The sequence below is a fragment of the Rhinopithecus bieti genome, unplaced genomic scaffold (assembly GCF_001698545.2).
Source record: "Rhinopithecus bieti isolate Rb0 unplaced genomic scaffold, ASM169854v2 scaffold_31940, whole genome shotgun sequence".
NCBI lineage: Eukaryota > Metazoa > Chordata > Mammalia > Primates > Cercopithecidae > Rhinopithecus > Rhinopithecus bieti.
In genome coordinates this window covers 324,707-340,306 of record NW_016813570.1, presented here as the reverse complement: position 1 = coordinate 340,306, position 15,600 = coordinate 324,707, and the positions used below count along the sequence as shown (strand labels likewise).

General features: G+C 49.7%; 1 protein-coding gene across 2 annotated transcripts in view; it reads left to right on the top strand.

Moving 5' to 3' along the window:
- GSG1L (GSG1 like) overlaps positions 1–13,475 on the top strand; it is a 169,238-nt gene extending 155,763 nt beyond the window's left edge. The window contains exon 6 of one of the 2 annotated variants that reach the window (XM_017848634.1): positions 12,899–13,475. In XM_017848634.1, coding sequence (XP_017704123.1) covers positions 12,899–12,996 — 98 coding nt within the window. In that variant the 3' untranslated portion in view covers positions 12,997–13,475. The remainder of the gene's footprint in view (positions 1–12,898) is intronic. The other variant, XM_017848635.1, reaches the window with a different exon arrangement.
- Positions 13,476–15,600: the final 2,125 nt, after the last annotated feature.

Sequence of the window (15,600 nt, the reverse complement as noted above, 5' to 3'; positions counted from 1 at the left end):
TGTTCCCAATCCCAGCCCCCAGAGCACTCTCCCCGCCTCCAATTCCAGTCCCCAAAGCCCTCCCCCTGCTCCCAATCCCAGTCCCTGCAGCCCTCGTCCTGTCCCCAATCCCAGTCCCTGCAGCCCTCGTCCTGTCCCCAATCCCACTACACACAGCCCTCCCCCTGCCCCAGTCTCAGCCTCCACAGCCCTCCCCTTCACCCCAATCCCAATCCCTGCAGCCCTCCCCCCATCCCCAATCTCAGCCCATACAGCCACCCCCTGACCTGGTGCCTAGTGCCCCCTCAAGCAGCTTCTCCTTGTGAAAGAATCATCAGACCCATTCGATAAGTCAATAGTCTGGAGAATTTCATCTTTCGTTCCTTGGTGAGTGTTTATTGAGCATCTGTGCATGTCAGCCCTGTGGGTGCTGGAGAGACAGCAAGGAGTCAGGCAAGACAACGGCCCCTGCCTCAGGGGCTCACAGTCTGAGGGGAGAGAGAATCACTCAGTAAGTGAGCTCAAAAACAAACAAGGGAGGAACATGTGGTGATTAGGAGAAAACAGGGCAGGGGCACTCCTTTAGAGTCAGTGCTCTGAGAAGCCACGGAGCTGGGACCTAAAGGGCGAGGAGTCCAGTGAAGAGCTTTGCAGGAAGAGGGACCTGTGTATCCCAGAGCCAGAAGGAGCCAGACAGTGCTTGTGGAATAACCAGGAGACCAGATGGGCTGAGGCAGGAAGGGCAATGGGAAGGCAGGAGGGCTGGAGGCGCCGAGGGTAGCAGGAGGCAGGATGGGGATGGCATTCACTATGCAGTGGAGGAGAAGCTGATTCTACAGCAGGCAGCCTGGGGCATTTTAAGCAGGGAGAAGACATGTCCACATTATTTCTCTCTCTCTCTCTGTCCCTCCCTAGTTATTTCTCTATGTATCTATCTATCTATCTATCTATCTATCTATCTATCTATCTAACTATCTATCTAATCTATTCATCCATCATCCATCTATTATTCATCTGTCAATCATCTATCTATCCATCTATCCATCAATCATCTGTCATCTATAAATCTTATCTAAATCTATCCATCTATCATCTATTTATCAATCATCTATCAATCCTATCATCTATCTACCTATTTATTTGTCATCTATCTACAGATCCTATCGACCCTATCTACCATCTATCCATATATATATATGTATCTATCTGCAGTGTGGGAAAAGGATTGGAGAAGAGCCAAACTCAGGGCCAAGAGACCATCTTGTAACCTACAATATGCACAAAATGTTTGCTGTTGCAGTCATTCTTGGGAGACATGATGGTGGTGGCCTGAACTGTGGTGTTGGAGATAAAAGTGGGTAGATCAAGGACCCTCTGCTGGTAGAATTTTCAGAGTGTCTTGGTTTGGGTTTCCCTGGAAATCCCTTGAGATGGATACAACAGCGAGTGCTTTATTTTGATGATCGAAGAACACCCAACTAGGAGTGAGGAAGAGAGACTAAGAAGGGAGAGAAAGGCGGCGAGTCAAAGGCACAGCGTCGAGCCTGCTGGGGGCTGGGGGCACCAGTGCAGAGCACATGTATCTGAGCCATCCCCCTGCAGATAGGAAGGCGACTCCCCTGGGCCATTGCTCAAGGGTTGCTGCAGGGAGGGCCGGGTGCATGAGTTCTCTGGAGGTAATGGCTCAGGGCATGGGCAGAGGGACTTGGGCCTGGATGGAGGAAGCCCCCCTTGCACAGTTGGGGGTCAGCTGTGCACCACTGTGGAGCTGGGGGGACAGCATCAGATAAGTGACTCATTTGAGTGAGGACCGGGGGAGGGGCGGGACCTAGGATATGCACAGAACTTTTGCCCGAGCAGTCAGGGGCATGGGGTCCCTGACTGATGGAAGGACATGGGAAGGGGTCGGTTTGTGAAGAGCAATGTTGCTTTGTCTGTGTGGAGTTTGAGGGTCTGGTGAGGGCCTCCGGGAGGCATCCAGATCAATGGAGGGGAGCTTAAAACGGTGGCAGAGAGACAGGCAGGTGCAGTGGAGCATGCCTTAATCCCAGCTCTTTGGGAGGCCAAGGCAGGAGGATCACTCGATGCCAGGAGTTCGAGACCAGCCTGGGCAACATAGTAAGACCCCCATCTCGAAAAAAAAGAAAGTTACAATTAGCTGGGTATGGTGGTGCAAGCCTGTATTCTCAGCTACTCTGGAGGCTGAAGTGGCAGGATTGATTGAGCCCAGGAGTTTGAGGCTGCAGTGAGCTGTGATTGTACCACTGCACTCCAGCCTGGGTGACAGAGTAAGGCTGTCTCAAAAAATAGAAAGGTAATAGTATAGTATGGGATGGTTGAAGCCCAGGGACTGCAAAGAGCACGTGGGGAGAATGTGTAGGGTAGGGAGAGACAGTGACACAAAAGGGCCCTAACCTCCTGGGGGTTCAGAGGAGCCACCGCGGCCGGTGGGGAAGGAGCTGTGGAAAACTGTCAGCTGCCCGCAGAGACTTTCCAAATCCTGGCTTCTCAGGGAAGAAAAGAGCCTGAGATCCCACAACCCCTGTGCCAGGTATGCCTTTTATCAGGAAGCTGAGCATTAGCAGGGATGGCCGTCATTCCCCGGGGAAAGTGGAGGTGCTGGGAACTCCCACGTCAAACAGCGTGGAAGGAAGAGACCCCCTCTGTGGTCAGAGCTGAGGCAGGCGTTGGGGGAATGTGGGCTGGATGCTGGCACGCGTGAGAGATGCCGTGACTTCAGGGGTCCTGAAGCAGGCTGCTTTATTTATTCCACAAATCATTACTAAAGAGGCCTCTCTGGCTCCTGGGAGCATGGAGATGAAAAAGGCACGTTACTGCACCCTGCTGACGTCCGGGTCTTGTTGGCGAGACAGACCAAAGCCATTAGTGCACTGTGTGGCCAGAGCTTGAATGGGGTCAATGCAGGGTCCAGGATAGCAGGGTGTGGTGCCTTATCCCACTCAGGATGACTTGGGGTGCAGGAAAGGGAAAGCAGGAAGGGGGATTTAGCCTGGGTGATCCCCCTTGGCAGGACCTCCATGGCTATCATGATGATACCTGCATTTGATTATGCAAACAGCCAGCAAGAAGAACTCGGTCCCCTAGATCTAATCATAATATCTCACCTTTGTGCATGTTCTCGGGACTTCACACTTTTTCACTCATTTAACCCTAAATACAGACCCATTTTACAGACAGGGAAACTGAGGCCCAGGGAGGTTAAGACTGTGTCTTACTCCATATCACACAGCTAGAAAGTAGCAAAGCTGGGATTTGAACTTGGCCAGTCTGACCTCATCGCTCAACCCCTGGACCACTAGGTGATGTCAGTCGGCAGCTCCATTGGTTGGGCAGGGTACTGAGGATGTGGGGTGTGGGGCGCCTCCAGACATGGCATCGGTCCTCATGGAGCTCATGGTCTAGAGAAGCAGTCTATCAAATGAGTATGGAAATGCTGCCGTCTCAGAATTCGGCCTCTTAGCCGCTAGTGGGTTTTCAGCCAAGAAAATATTTTGGAAATGCCTGGACGAGTTTTGCAATATTTCTGCAGGAAGCAGCTGCTCAGATCCTGCGATGGGCTGACTTGCCAGCAGGAGGAACGGGGGAGGAGGGATGTCAGGGAACCCGCATTATTAAACACTTACTGTATGCAGGTCTGTGCTAAGCACTTCGCTGCCATCTCATTCGATGGCTGATCCAGCCCTGAGAAGCGGGGATTCTTCTTCTTACGGAGATAGAGAAACTACAGCACTGTAAGGCAAATCCGCTTTGCTGAGATCTCTGGTCCACTCGGCAATAAAACTCAGCTTGGCATTTAGATCTTGCTCCTTACCCTGAGAGAGAGGAGAGGCCACTCCTTCTTAGGCTCCCAACCCCCTAGGACCCTGACCTCATCTCCCTCTTCCCCATCTCCCATGCTGCCCCAGCCAACCCGACCTTCCTCTTTCTTAAACATGCAAAACTCATTCCCTTTGTAGGACCCTTGCACTTGCTGTTCTCTCTGCCTGGATGCTCTCCCTCTAAATCATGGTATGGCTGACTTCGTCTCATCTTTAAGTCAGCTGAAAGGCCGCTTCCTCCAAGAAGCCTTCCCTGATCTGCACCAGCTTCCCCAGTCATCCCCATATCACCAGGTTCTCTTTTCTTCATAGCATTTGTCCCTCTCTGAAATGATCCTTTATATTCGCATGCTTGGTTTTTGTTTTGCTGCCTCTCTCCACCAAGTGCCATGAGAACAGGCACCTGTGTGCTTTGTTCTTGTGTATATCCCAAGAGTCTAAAATAGTGTGTGGCACATAATAGGTGCTTAATTGTTGGCTTTCAACCTCCACGTTTCTCCCACCACCTCCCATCTGAGAAGCTACTTTTATATTAGCAATTACAAAAACTTCCGGTTATCCTAACTGTCCCAAGTTGCTATTTTGGGGGGCTACTGTGATGGATTCGGCTACAATTCTTTTTCCTGAGGAAGTTGCTTTTGAAACCTGCCTTTGGGACTTTGTAGTGCCACCAGCCAGCTCAGGAGCACATCAGATGTGACATTTGATGGAAGCGATGTTGCCATATGGTCCAGGTGTCTGCATCTTCCTTTTGGGGGCAACTGAGGTTTGCAGTTGATTGCAGCTGTCAAGTTCAATGCTGGAGACAAGCTTTTGATTTTGCCAGGTGTGTCTTTTAAGGCTGGGCTCCACGAGAGGCTGTCGCATGCCGGGTGCGGAGGTGGCTTCTGGGAGCTCCATGTAGATGGGTCTCTGCCACTGCTGCTGCCCTCAAAATAGCAGAGGGAATTTCAAGAAAGATTTTTCTGGACCCAGAGCAACTTGGCATTTTTATTAGATCGAAATCAAATCCAATAGAGTCCTGCTCGAGTTGCTTCCTTTATTAAAATGGAAACAGACAGTATTTCTGAAATAAATATCAGTGTCAATTTGCTGGGAGCGCAGATGGGCACACAGCTTGGAGACATCTGAGACCTCAGCATTGGGGGTCGAGAGATCCAAGCCAACAGGAGCATCAGAGCCATATGGAGGACTTGTTAAAGGGTGGACTGCAGGGCCCCACCCTCAGAATTTCTGATTCAGGAGTTCTGGTGGGGGACCCAGGGTTCTGCAGCTCTGACTTCTCCACGATGCTGATGCTGCTGATCCACAGGCCAAATTCGGAGTTGTCCTCAACCCTTGGCCAATATCTGTCCCTTTGAAGCTCTTGTCAGAAGCCAGTCTGCATTTTGTTGCTTGCTTGGACTATTCAGCAACTTCTAGATAGAAATTGCTGCTTCTAGGGCCAACTCCTTTACAATCCATCCTCCTAAGACATAAACTTGATCATGTCTTCCCCAGTCCTTCCTAGCTCTGAAACCTCCTATGACAGCAGCTCTAGCGGGGATCTGGCTCGGTGCCTGCCCCCTTCACACGTTCCCACAAAGCCTTCTCTCTCCTTCCCCTCCTGCATCATCATTTTTCTTTCCGTCACTTGTCCCTCTCTGAGCCTTTCTTTGCTCACTTGTTTTTCTGTTTTTTTGTTTTGTTTTGTTTTGTTTTGATTTTAGAGATAAGGTTGTGCTCTGTCACCCAGGCTGGAGTGCAGTGGTATGATTATAGTTCACTGCAGCCTTGATATCCTGGGCTCAGGGGATCCTCCCACCTCAGCCTCCTGAGTAGCTGGGATTACAGGCACATGACACCATACCTGGGTAATTTTTTTTTTTATGTTTCCAATTTTTTTTTTTGTAGAGATGGGGTCTTGCTATGTTGCTCAGGCTGGTCTCGAACTCCTGGCCTCCAGCAATCCTCCCGCTTCAGCCTCTCAAAGTGCTGGGATTACAGGCATGAGGCACCACACCCAGCCTGCTCCCTTGTTTATTTCCAGCATCTCCTCAGTGAAATGGGAATGTCACTAGCACAGAGACTTTGTTGCTGCATTCACTGTGACATCCCCAGGGCCTAGCACACTGTAGGTCACCAGTGTGTTTCTGGTGCGTGATTTAGCTCACTTAGTCCTCAGGAGGTGTGTGCTGTGAGTAGTATTTCTATTTTACAAGGGAAAATACTTGGGTTCTGAGAGGCAAAGTCACTTGTCCTTTGGGGACAAGCTTGTGACCTTAGGGTTCCAAGCCTGTCTGATTCCAAGCTAAAGTTACGACATGGTTCTTCTACTTTATGCCCACTTCTGTCCAAGGCAGTGGTACCACAACCGTGCCTAACCCTAAGAAACACTTGGGGCAGGTGTCAAAATAGACTGCCCTCAAGCGCCCAATTCCTCAGTGTGGGGCAGGCAAGGAATCTGTAGCTGAGAAGTGTCATGATAAGGCAGAAAGCCCTGGGGTTCAGGGGTTTAGGGGGCCCTGCTGGGTCTTCTACACCTGCCACCCAGCAACTTCTGCAGCTGCGATGCTCCATGCCTTACCCCTTCATCCCCGTGTGCTCTGCTTTCAGGCCAAACCCGTCCACCTGCCTCCCTGAAACCACAACATTGCTAGGTTTTTCACACTTCCTGAAGAACCTCATCCGCCTGCCAAGGACCTATTTCACACCCTATTCTTTCTGCATGAAATGCTCTGCTCCCTTCCTCCACTGGGTGGAAAACCAACTCTACCAGTGGAATTGGAAGCTTTTGCAAGTGCTTTTGAAGTCTAGCTCAACTGTCTGGGAATGGCCCCCAGCCCCTTCCCCAGCTCCTGGCAGAGGGGGACACATTCGTCTCTGCCTTTCACTCTCCTGGTGTTTGTCTATGAGCCAAATTTTTGTAATGGTTATGAGCCCAATCTTTGTGTTTTTAATTTTTTTTTATTGTTATAGATTCAGGGGTACAGGTGCAGGTTTGTTACATGGATGTATTGTATAATGCTCAGGTTGGGCTTCTGATGTATCTGTCACCTGAACAGTGAACAATGTACCCCGTAGGTAATTTTTCAGCCATTACACCACTCCCATCCTCCCCCTGTGGAGCCCCAGTGTCTGTTATTTCCCTCTCTAAGGCCGTATGTGCCTGTTGTTTAGCTCCTACTTACAAATAAGAACATGTGATACTTGATTTTTTGCTTCTGAGTTATTTCACTTAAGAGCTGGCCTCCAGCTCTATCCATGTTCTACGAAATACATGATTTCATTCTCTCTCTTTTCCTCTTTTTTTTTTTTTTTTTTTTTTTGAGATGGAGTTTTGCTCCTGCCACTCAGGCTGGAGTGCAATGGTGCCATCTCGGTTCACTGCAATCTCTGCCTGTCGAGTTCAAACAATTCTCTTGCCTCAGCCTCCCAAGTAGCTGGAATTACAGGCACCTGTCACCACACCCAGCTAATTTATGTATTTTTAGTAGAGACAGGGTTTCACCATGTTGACCAGGCTGGTCTCGAACTTCTGACCTCAATTGATCCACCTGCCTCAGCCTCCCAAAGTGCTGGGATCACAGGCATAGCTACTGCGCCCAGCGGATTTCACTGTTTTTTAATGGCTGCATAGTTATAAATCCAATCATCTGTTGATGAGAGCCCAACTTTTGGAGTGAAGCTGGCTGGCTTCAAATCCCAGCAGTGAGAACTTGAAAAAATGACTTAATTTATCTGGACCTTGGTTTCCTCACCTGGAAAATGGGGATAGTAATGGCCCCTAACTTGTACTTTTTGAGGATTAAATGAGTTCATAGACAGGAAGCACATTGAATGGTTCCTGGCACACAGCAGGAGTGGGAGGCATGTCTGGTCTTGTCATCCCTTCATATGTGTGCCTGTGAGCACCCAGGGGCAGGGCCGCATCTCACTCACGTCTGTAAGCCCAGTAGCCAATGTGGAGGCTGACACAGAGTACATGCCCAGCACATGTCTAATAAAGAACTGAGGAATCAGGGACCCTGGGAAGAGGTGGCAGCTACAGTGGGCTCTGTCTGATCCCAAGGGTGAGAAAGAGTCAAAGAGAATGTCATGGCTCAGAAACGTGGAATCCCTGAAGATGACCCCAGTGAAGAGATAGATGGCCCCCATTCAATCTCCTAAAATAACCTGCCCGAGGTGGACCAGAAGACACAAACTTCCCTCCATACGGGTCTGTCCCACTCAAGCCTGCCCTTCCTCCTGACCCTCCACTCTTCACTCATTCTGCAGACACATGCTTTCAACACTGCCTGCGACTGTGCTGGTGCAGGGATGCAGCTGTGAGGGAAAGCAGCGCTGGCCTTTGTCCTCCTGTGACACATGCCTCAAAGGCAAGATGAGGAGAAAACCAGTAAACAGATATTCCCATATATGATGGCACCTCTGAAGCCCTCTCATGGTAGAGATTTGTGGACCCGGAGAGGCAATCAGGGTGCCCTGCTGAGGCGGTGACATTCTGGGCAACACAAGAGCAATGAGCGTGTCACTAGCTGACAGACTTCCAAAGCCCGATTTCTTAGCGCCATCCCCGATTTGTTTTCCACCACTCTTCAAATTTCATTTCTTTCTGGAGGGCAGAGGTCAAGGTTGGGTAGCCAGACAGTTGGCTCTGGGCGGACCTGTGAGTCCTATAGAGAGAGGCTTTCAGCACCTCGGACAGCGGCTGGGTGATTAGCCCAAAGGATCTTTCCTGTAAAGGGACCCAGCTGATCCGTGCCAGGCTGGGCTACCGTGGGGTCAGGAGCACCAATATCTGCCACCTGTTAACCTCACTCTGCCAGCTGCAGAGAGACCTTGAGCAAGTCGATTTCCCTCTAAGTGCCTCAGTTTCCTGATCTGTGCATTTGTGGTGACATTGACATTACTGGTCTTGAAGGGCCCTTTCAACCCAATGAATCCATTTTGGAACGGTAGATGTGATTTAATTCAATTCAGCAATTACATCTGATCCCCGGATCTTGGTGGCTTAGAGAGGGTTCAAGACAGTGATTCCTCACTGAGGAATGGGTGAGATAGGGCTGGAGGAATCTGATGTTAAATATGTTCGTGTTTTGATATCCGGATTTTAAAGGGAAAAGAAATCACATCTTTGGGGAACTTCCTATGGTCACACACTCCGCTAACCTTGGGAGGTTCCCAGAAAATGGAAACCACAGAACCTGCTACCACCCTGTGAGTGGGGCCTTGGACAAACCTTTTCCCACCCATGGGCCTTGGTTTCTCCATTTGTGAAGAGAAGCTCTCAAACCCAACCCACTTCTAGTGCTTCCAGAGCTGTGTTCTTTCCACATCCGTCTGTGTCTGAGATTGGATAGGGAAGGGCTTCTCTGCACGGCGCCTTCTGGGCCTGCCGACTCCTTTGTAGCTTTCATCCATTTGCAGGCTCAGAGAGGTGAAGTTGCTGTCAGAAGCCACACAACTTAAAAAAAATTCACACAATTTGCACGCGGTGAAGGCTGGGTTTGAACCTTTGGCTGTTAGACCAAGTACAGTCTCCCCAGCCCCCTGCCATCACCTGAGCCTTCACCCAAAAGAGGAGAGTTTGAGCAAAAGCATTTTTCATACTGTACAGAAGCTCAGAGCAGGTAAAGCAGGTGCATCCCAAGCGCAGGAATCACTCTCTCCTCTTCCTCCACGATTTCTTCATTTGTTTAAAAAGAAAGAAAAAAGAGTCAGTTTGGGACTTGCTCTGTGCTGGGCCAGGGGCTGGAGTCTCAGGGCTCCAAGATGACGCAGATGCTGGCCCTGCTCATAAAGATGTCTCCCATCCCTAGGTTCGTTGGGGAGACCCACGCTGGCCTGGCTATTACAACACAAAGTGACGAGTTCAGGGAGAGAGTTATGCAGCCTGCTGAAGCGCACAGGGAAAGGAGCAAAGCCTCCGTTTTTCAAATGCTGCCTGCTCTGGGAAGCATTCTACAGGGCCACGGAATGCTTCCCAGAGCAGGCAGCATTTGAAAAAATCAGGGAGTCAACAGCCGGAGAAGAGCAGGGAAGGGTGCTCGTACCCAAGGGATCAGCCTATGCAAAGCCATGGAACAGAACCATGGAACAAAGACACAGGCTGGGAACAGCCTCTCGAGGGCTGAGTGCAGCCTGAGAGATGCTACTTGGCCTGCAGATTGTTGAAAATACATTTGAAACCTTAACTGTCATCATTTAAAAGCCAGGAGGTTTTGTTCTGAGATCCAGGTTTTCAGTTTCTTTGAAAGTTTTGAGGATCCAGCTGGGCGTGGTGGCTCACACCCGTAATTCCAGGGCTTTGGGAGGCTGAGGTGGGAAGATCACCTGAGGTCAGGAGTTCAAGACCAGGCTGTGCTACATAGCGAGACCCCATCTCTACAAAAAATAAATAAATAACTAGCCAGGGATGGCAATGTGCACCTTCAGTCATAGCTACTCAAAAGGCTGAGGCGAGAGGATTGTTTAAACCTAGAGGCTCGAGGCTGCAGTGAGCCATGGTGACGCCACTGCGCTCCATCTTGGGTGACAGAGTGAGACCCCGTCTCAAAAGAAAACAGTTTAGGAAGATCTGAGCCCACATTCTCCATGGTAACAACTGGCACTGTCTCTGACTCACCTCATCCATTTACATTGTCTGCTTGGGCCCACAAGACATTTTGAGTTGAGATTCCTAATCTACAACACAAGGCCCAGGAGAGAAGGGAAATGGGTGGGGGGGCCCTGGTGGGCTGCTGGGGCCTTCCCCTCTTTACACACACACTGTAAATGACTCTGAGCCACAAATGCCTCCTGGGTAGCCAGAGAAAGGGAGGAGGGCCCCAGTCCTCAGCATCTTGCCCTCTGCATCCAGGGGACAGAGAGCCTGATTTTAACTCAGGGAAGGACAGGGATTGTGGCCTTTCCTTTTCCTTAAAAAATACACTGTCACTTTCTGTCTGTTCTGATGATCTCTCCATGGCTCTGCTTTTCGGCCACTGTACAAGCAGCTGAAGTTATGCCTAAATGCTCATTTAGAAAAACAATCGTACCTTTCCATGCACCAAATATTTGCTTCTAGATTAAAAAAATAAATAAAAAATAAAAATAAAAATAAACCAAACACCTCTATCTTGGCAGCCAACACTTCCAAAGTATGCAATGGTTTCCATGACTGAGGCCAAAACAAATGTGTTTTTCTGAAGCCAAATGATTCCAAAATGTTTGCAAAATGTTTCCCACTCCTTAATAAATATAGTAAAACTTGCAAAACACTAACACTAAAGAATATTAAAAGCAGAAAGAAAAAAAGTGAAAGCCAAAAAATTACTCCCCACCCCAGCTATGGACACAACCATCTTCCTCTTTGACTCTTGTCATGAAGCCTTGTTATTAGAAAGACTCTCCTGATAATGAGAGCTGCTTTGAGGATGGAGAAGGAGCAAGGATCTCTCCATCCCTAGGGCATGCAAGTAGGAGCTTAGCTTCACTAGGAATTCCAACCTCAATGGGCTTTCTGCGAAGAGCCTGTCTCACCCTAAAGTATGACAAGTATGTCTGAGAATCAGAGTAGGAAAATGAAATTATAGGGAACACATTTTTTTAAATGCTGAAATTTGGAATCAGCAGGAAAGTAATTCAATCCAGCTCCATCAGAGCTGTGACTTCTAAAGCATCTGCTGATCTTTACAGAGCCTCGGCTCCCTCATCTGTAAAATGGGCAGACCCTACCTCTGGAGCTACACACGCTCAGGAACTGTTCGTTTTCTCCATTCTCCCCTTCACTCCCGGCCCCACTCCACCACACCAGCCCTCTCCCTTAGTTTCCCACCTTCCAGCTCCACCCCCACTGGTCCACAGGGGTGCATACGTTCTGGGCTCAGTCATTGCTCCGCTGGCCTTGGGATCTAATGGGGGTGACACTGGCAGAGTGTGAGCTGAGGATGGGTGCTCTGGGAGGAGGGAGATGCCTGAGTGCCAGGGGGAGGATGTCAGAGGGGGCTTCCTGGAGACCCGAAACTCAACCTGGGTCTTGATTTGATTTGGCAGGAGGTACAAGGACATTTTAGGCCACCGCATGAGATGGGAATGGTTCTGGTGCACTAGAAAGACTTTGAAGAGACACTTGAGGGATTACAAGGGAGTTATCTTCCAAGAACTGCTAAAAACATGAAAGAGTGAGAGTGGCAGAGGGGAAGAGCCTTTCCAGCCCTTCCCCTTGTCCGGTCCACTAAGTGTGGTAGACAATGGCAGGTGCCCCCTCCTCTGTGCACAGGGAGTTTCTCAGAGTCAGCTTTGGGCACACCCATGTCCACACACACAGTTGCTGCAGTCCAACGAGGACTTGGGGACCTGGGAGACATCTGCTCTTGTTCCCCCTCTAATATCCCTCCACAACAGCTCCTGAACACATGTAAGGCAAATGGGGTGCTCAGGGAGGCCTACCTGGGGGCAGATGACAGCTGTAGGATGACAGGATGGTGGTGGATGACGGCTGCATAAGTGTGTGGATTTGCTGAGGGGTGGGTGGTGGAAGGAAAGGATGGAGGGAAAATGGGCAGGCAGATGGCAGGAGTGGGGGCATGGCTTTATGTGAGGTGGGTGAATGTGCCTGCATGGGGTGCTATCATGGCTGTTGGGTGGGCCTGGGGTGGATATGGGGATGTTTTAGGTGTAGGTAGATGTGTACATGTAAAGGTGTGTTATTGGGTGGTAGGAGGATGATTGGGTTACTGGGTGGTAGGAGGGTGACTGGAGGAGTGGTGCACCTGTTGGCAGGTGTGAGGTGCATGAGCGGGTTCTGGGTTGGAGAGGGTGTGAGCAGAGTTGTGGATACATTGGAGGCTTGATAAGTGGATGGCAGCAAATATTGGCAGATACATGACTAAGTCATAGGTGTGTCGGTGAACTGGTGGGTGACTGGGTGGCTGACAGGGGAGGGATGGGTGGAGAGATGGTAGTGTTGGGGCATGGGTTGGTAGACAGATGGGATGATGGGCAGAAGGCCTAGTAAATGAGGGTGAGTGATGGATGTGTGGGTGGGGGGCAGTGGGTAGACAGGGTGTGGGTGGAGGAAGGTGGCTTTCAGCACTGACCGCCTTGTCTCCTGGCAGGACACCAGCCACACATGGCGGATTCCTGGCCCCGGAGCTCCGCACAGGAAGCACCAGAGCTGAACCGACAGTGCTGGGTCTTGGGGCACTGGGTGTGACCAAGACCTCAACCTGGCCCCCGGACCTCAGGCCATCGCTGGCACCAGCCCCTGCTGCAAGACCACCAGAGTGGTGTCCCCAGAACCTTGGCCTGTGTGCCGTGAACTCAGTCAGCCTGCGTGGGAGATGCCAGGCCTGTCCTGCCCATCACTGCCTGGGCCCCAGGGCCTTGAAAATGGGGCCAGGGCAGGCCCAAGGGAATGCACAGGGCTGCACAGAATGACTTTGGGACAGCAGCCCCGGACTCTTGCCATCACCACATGAGGAGCCCTGTTGGGCACAGCTGCGATGCCAGAAGACACATGGCCACTGGCCACTGAATGACTGGCACCCACAAGCCAGTCAGGTGCCCAGAGGGGCAGAGCCCTGTGGGGGGCAGAGAGTGGCTTCCTGAAGGAGGGGGCAGTGGTGCAGGCACCGCAGCGGTGTCACACAGCAGGCACACAGCAGGGGCTCAATAAATGCTTGTTGATCTTGTTTTCTTGCGGTGTACGGAGGCCAGTTGCTCTCTGGGCTGTGGTTGCCCCGTCATTGCCCCACTCCATGACTCCTCAAGGAGGCTGAAGGTGACAGCAAAGACTGTGCAGAGGCCAGGGCCAGACACTGAAGGATGGCAGGGAGGGAGCGCAGAGCCCAGGCTGGAAACAGGCTGGCAGGGCTGCCTTGGATTCCAGAGAATCGGCAAGGCGGGGGCCAGGCAAGCAAGAGATGTGGGGTGAGCAAGAAATGGGCCCCCAAACCCAAGCCCTAAGCAGAGAGGGTGAAGAAGCCACGTTTCTCTTCAGAGCTCAGCGACATCACCACCCTGACCCTGAGGAGCCTTTACCCTGTGCCTAGCACCACCTTTACAGAAAATCCCAGGGCTTAAATGCCTGGAGAAACAGATTCCTACTACAAAGAGGAGGGAAATTAGGGTCACAGAGATGAAGTCACTTGCCTGAGATTACAGAGCTAGCAAATGGCAGAGATGCGGTTTGAATCAGGACTCCTGACTCCAAGTTCAGTCATTTCCCAAGAGGCCTTATTCCTTCCCAGAAGAATTTCTAGAGCTTCCCCCAAGTAGAATACATTCTTCTCCTTTATCCATCCATCCACCCATCCATCCATCCATCCACCCATCCATCCATCCACCATCACTCGTCCAGCCATTATCCATTATCCATCCATCCATTCATCATTCGTCCCTCCATCTATTATCCACCCATTCATCATCTAATATCCATCCATCATTCATCATCCATCCATCATTCATAATTCATCTTTCCACTCATCCATCTGTCATTCATCCATCCTTCCATCCATCCGTCCATCATCTATCCATTCATCCATCCATTTGCCATCCATCCACTCATTCATCAGTTATCCATCATCTATCCATCCATCCATCATCCATCACTCATCCAGCCATTGTTCATTATTCATTCATCCATTTATCATTCATCCCTCCATCATCATTCATCCATCTATACCCCACCCACTCATTATCTATTATCCATCCCATTGCTCATCATCCATCCATCATTTCATCATCCAGTCCATCTTCATCCATCCCACCCATCCATCCATCCATTCATCTATCCAGCTGTTATCTTATCCATTCATCCATTCCATTCATTCACCCACCCACCTTTTTTGATCATCCAGTTATCTAATCCACCCATCCATCCATCCGTCATTCATCCATTCATCTACCATCTATCCATTCATTGGTCTATCTTTCACCATCCATTCATCATCCACCCACTCCGTTCATTAGCTATTATCATTATCCTATCCTTCTCATCTATCATCACCATTCATCCCTTATCCACTCAACCATTATGTATTTCTTCATTTATCCATTATTTATCTCTCATCCATTTCATCCATCACTTTCCATGTCATTACTATCCATTCATCCATCTGTCTCATCATCCATCCATCCTTTATCCATTCATCATCAGCTCTATTCATCTCTCCATCTATTCTCATTTTATCCATCATCCCAACTCATCCATCAATCCTCCATTCTGTCTCATTATTCACCATACCATCCATCCATCATTTATCCATCTATCCTATCCATTATTCCATTCTCTGCATTATCCATTTATTCTTTATTCCCATTGTTCTTCCATTCTGATCATCATCGTATCCATCCATTTCCATACACCTTATCCATTCACCCTATTCATCCTTCATCTATCCTATCATTCCATCCTATTATTTATTCCATCCATTCATCTATCATTCATCTAGCTATCGCGATCATCTATTGATTGATCTGTTGTCACCTCTCTTGTATCAGACATTCCATCTCTTATTCTCTTCCATGCATTCACCCATCCTCATTACTCAGCCATCCAGCTGTGCATCCATCTATTCACTGATATAGTTCACTGTGTCTCTACTATGTGCCAAGCACTGTGGTAGGCACTTGGGGTAGGATGCTGGAGCATCCAGAGAGGGCGTCTATTGTCATGAGCCTGGGTTCAGATTCCACCTTCTCCACTTGTGACCTTGGGCAAATTATTTGACCTTTCTGTGCCTGCTTCCTCATTCATTAAATCCAGATAATCATTATACCTACCTCTTCAAGCTGTTGTGCAAATTAAATGAGTTAA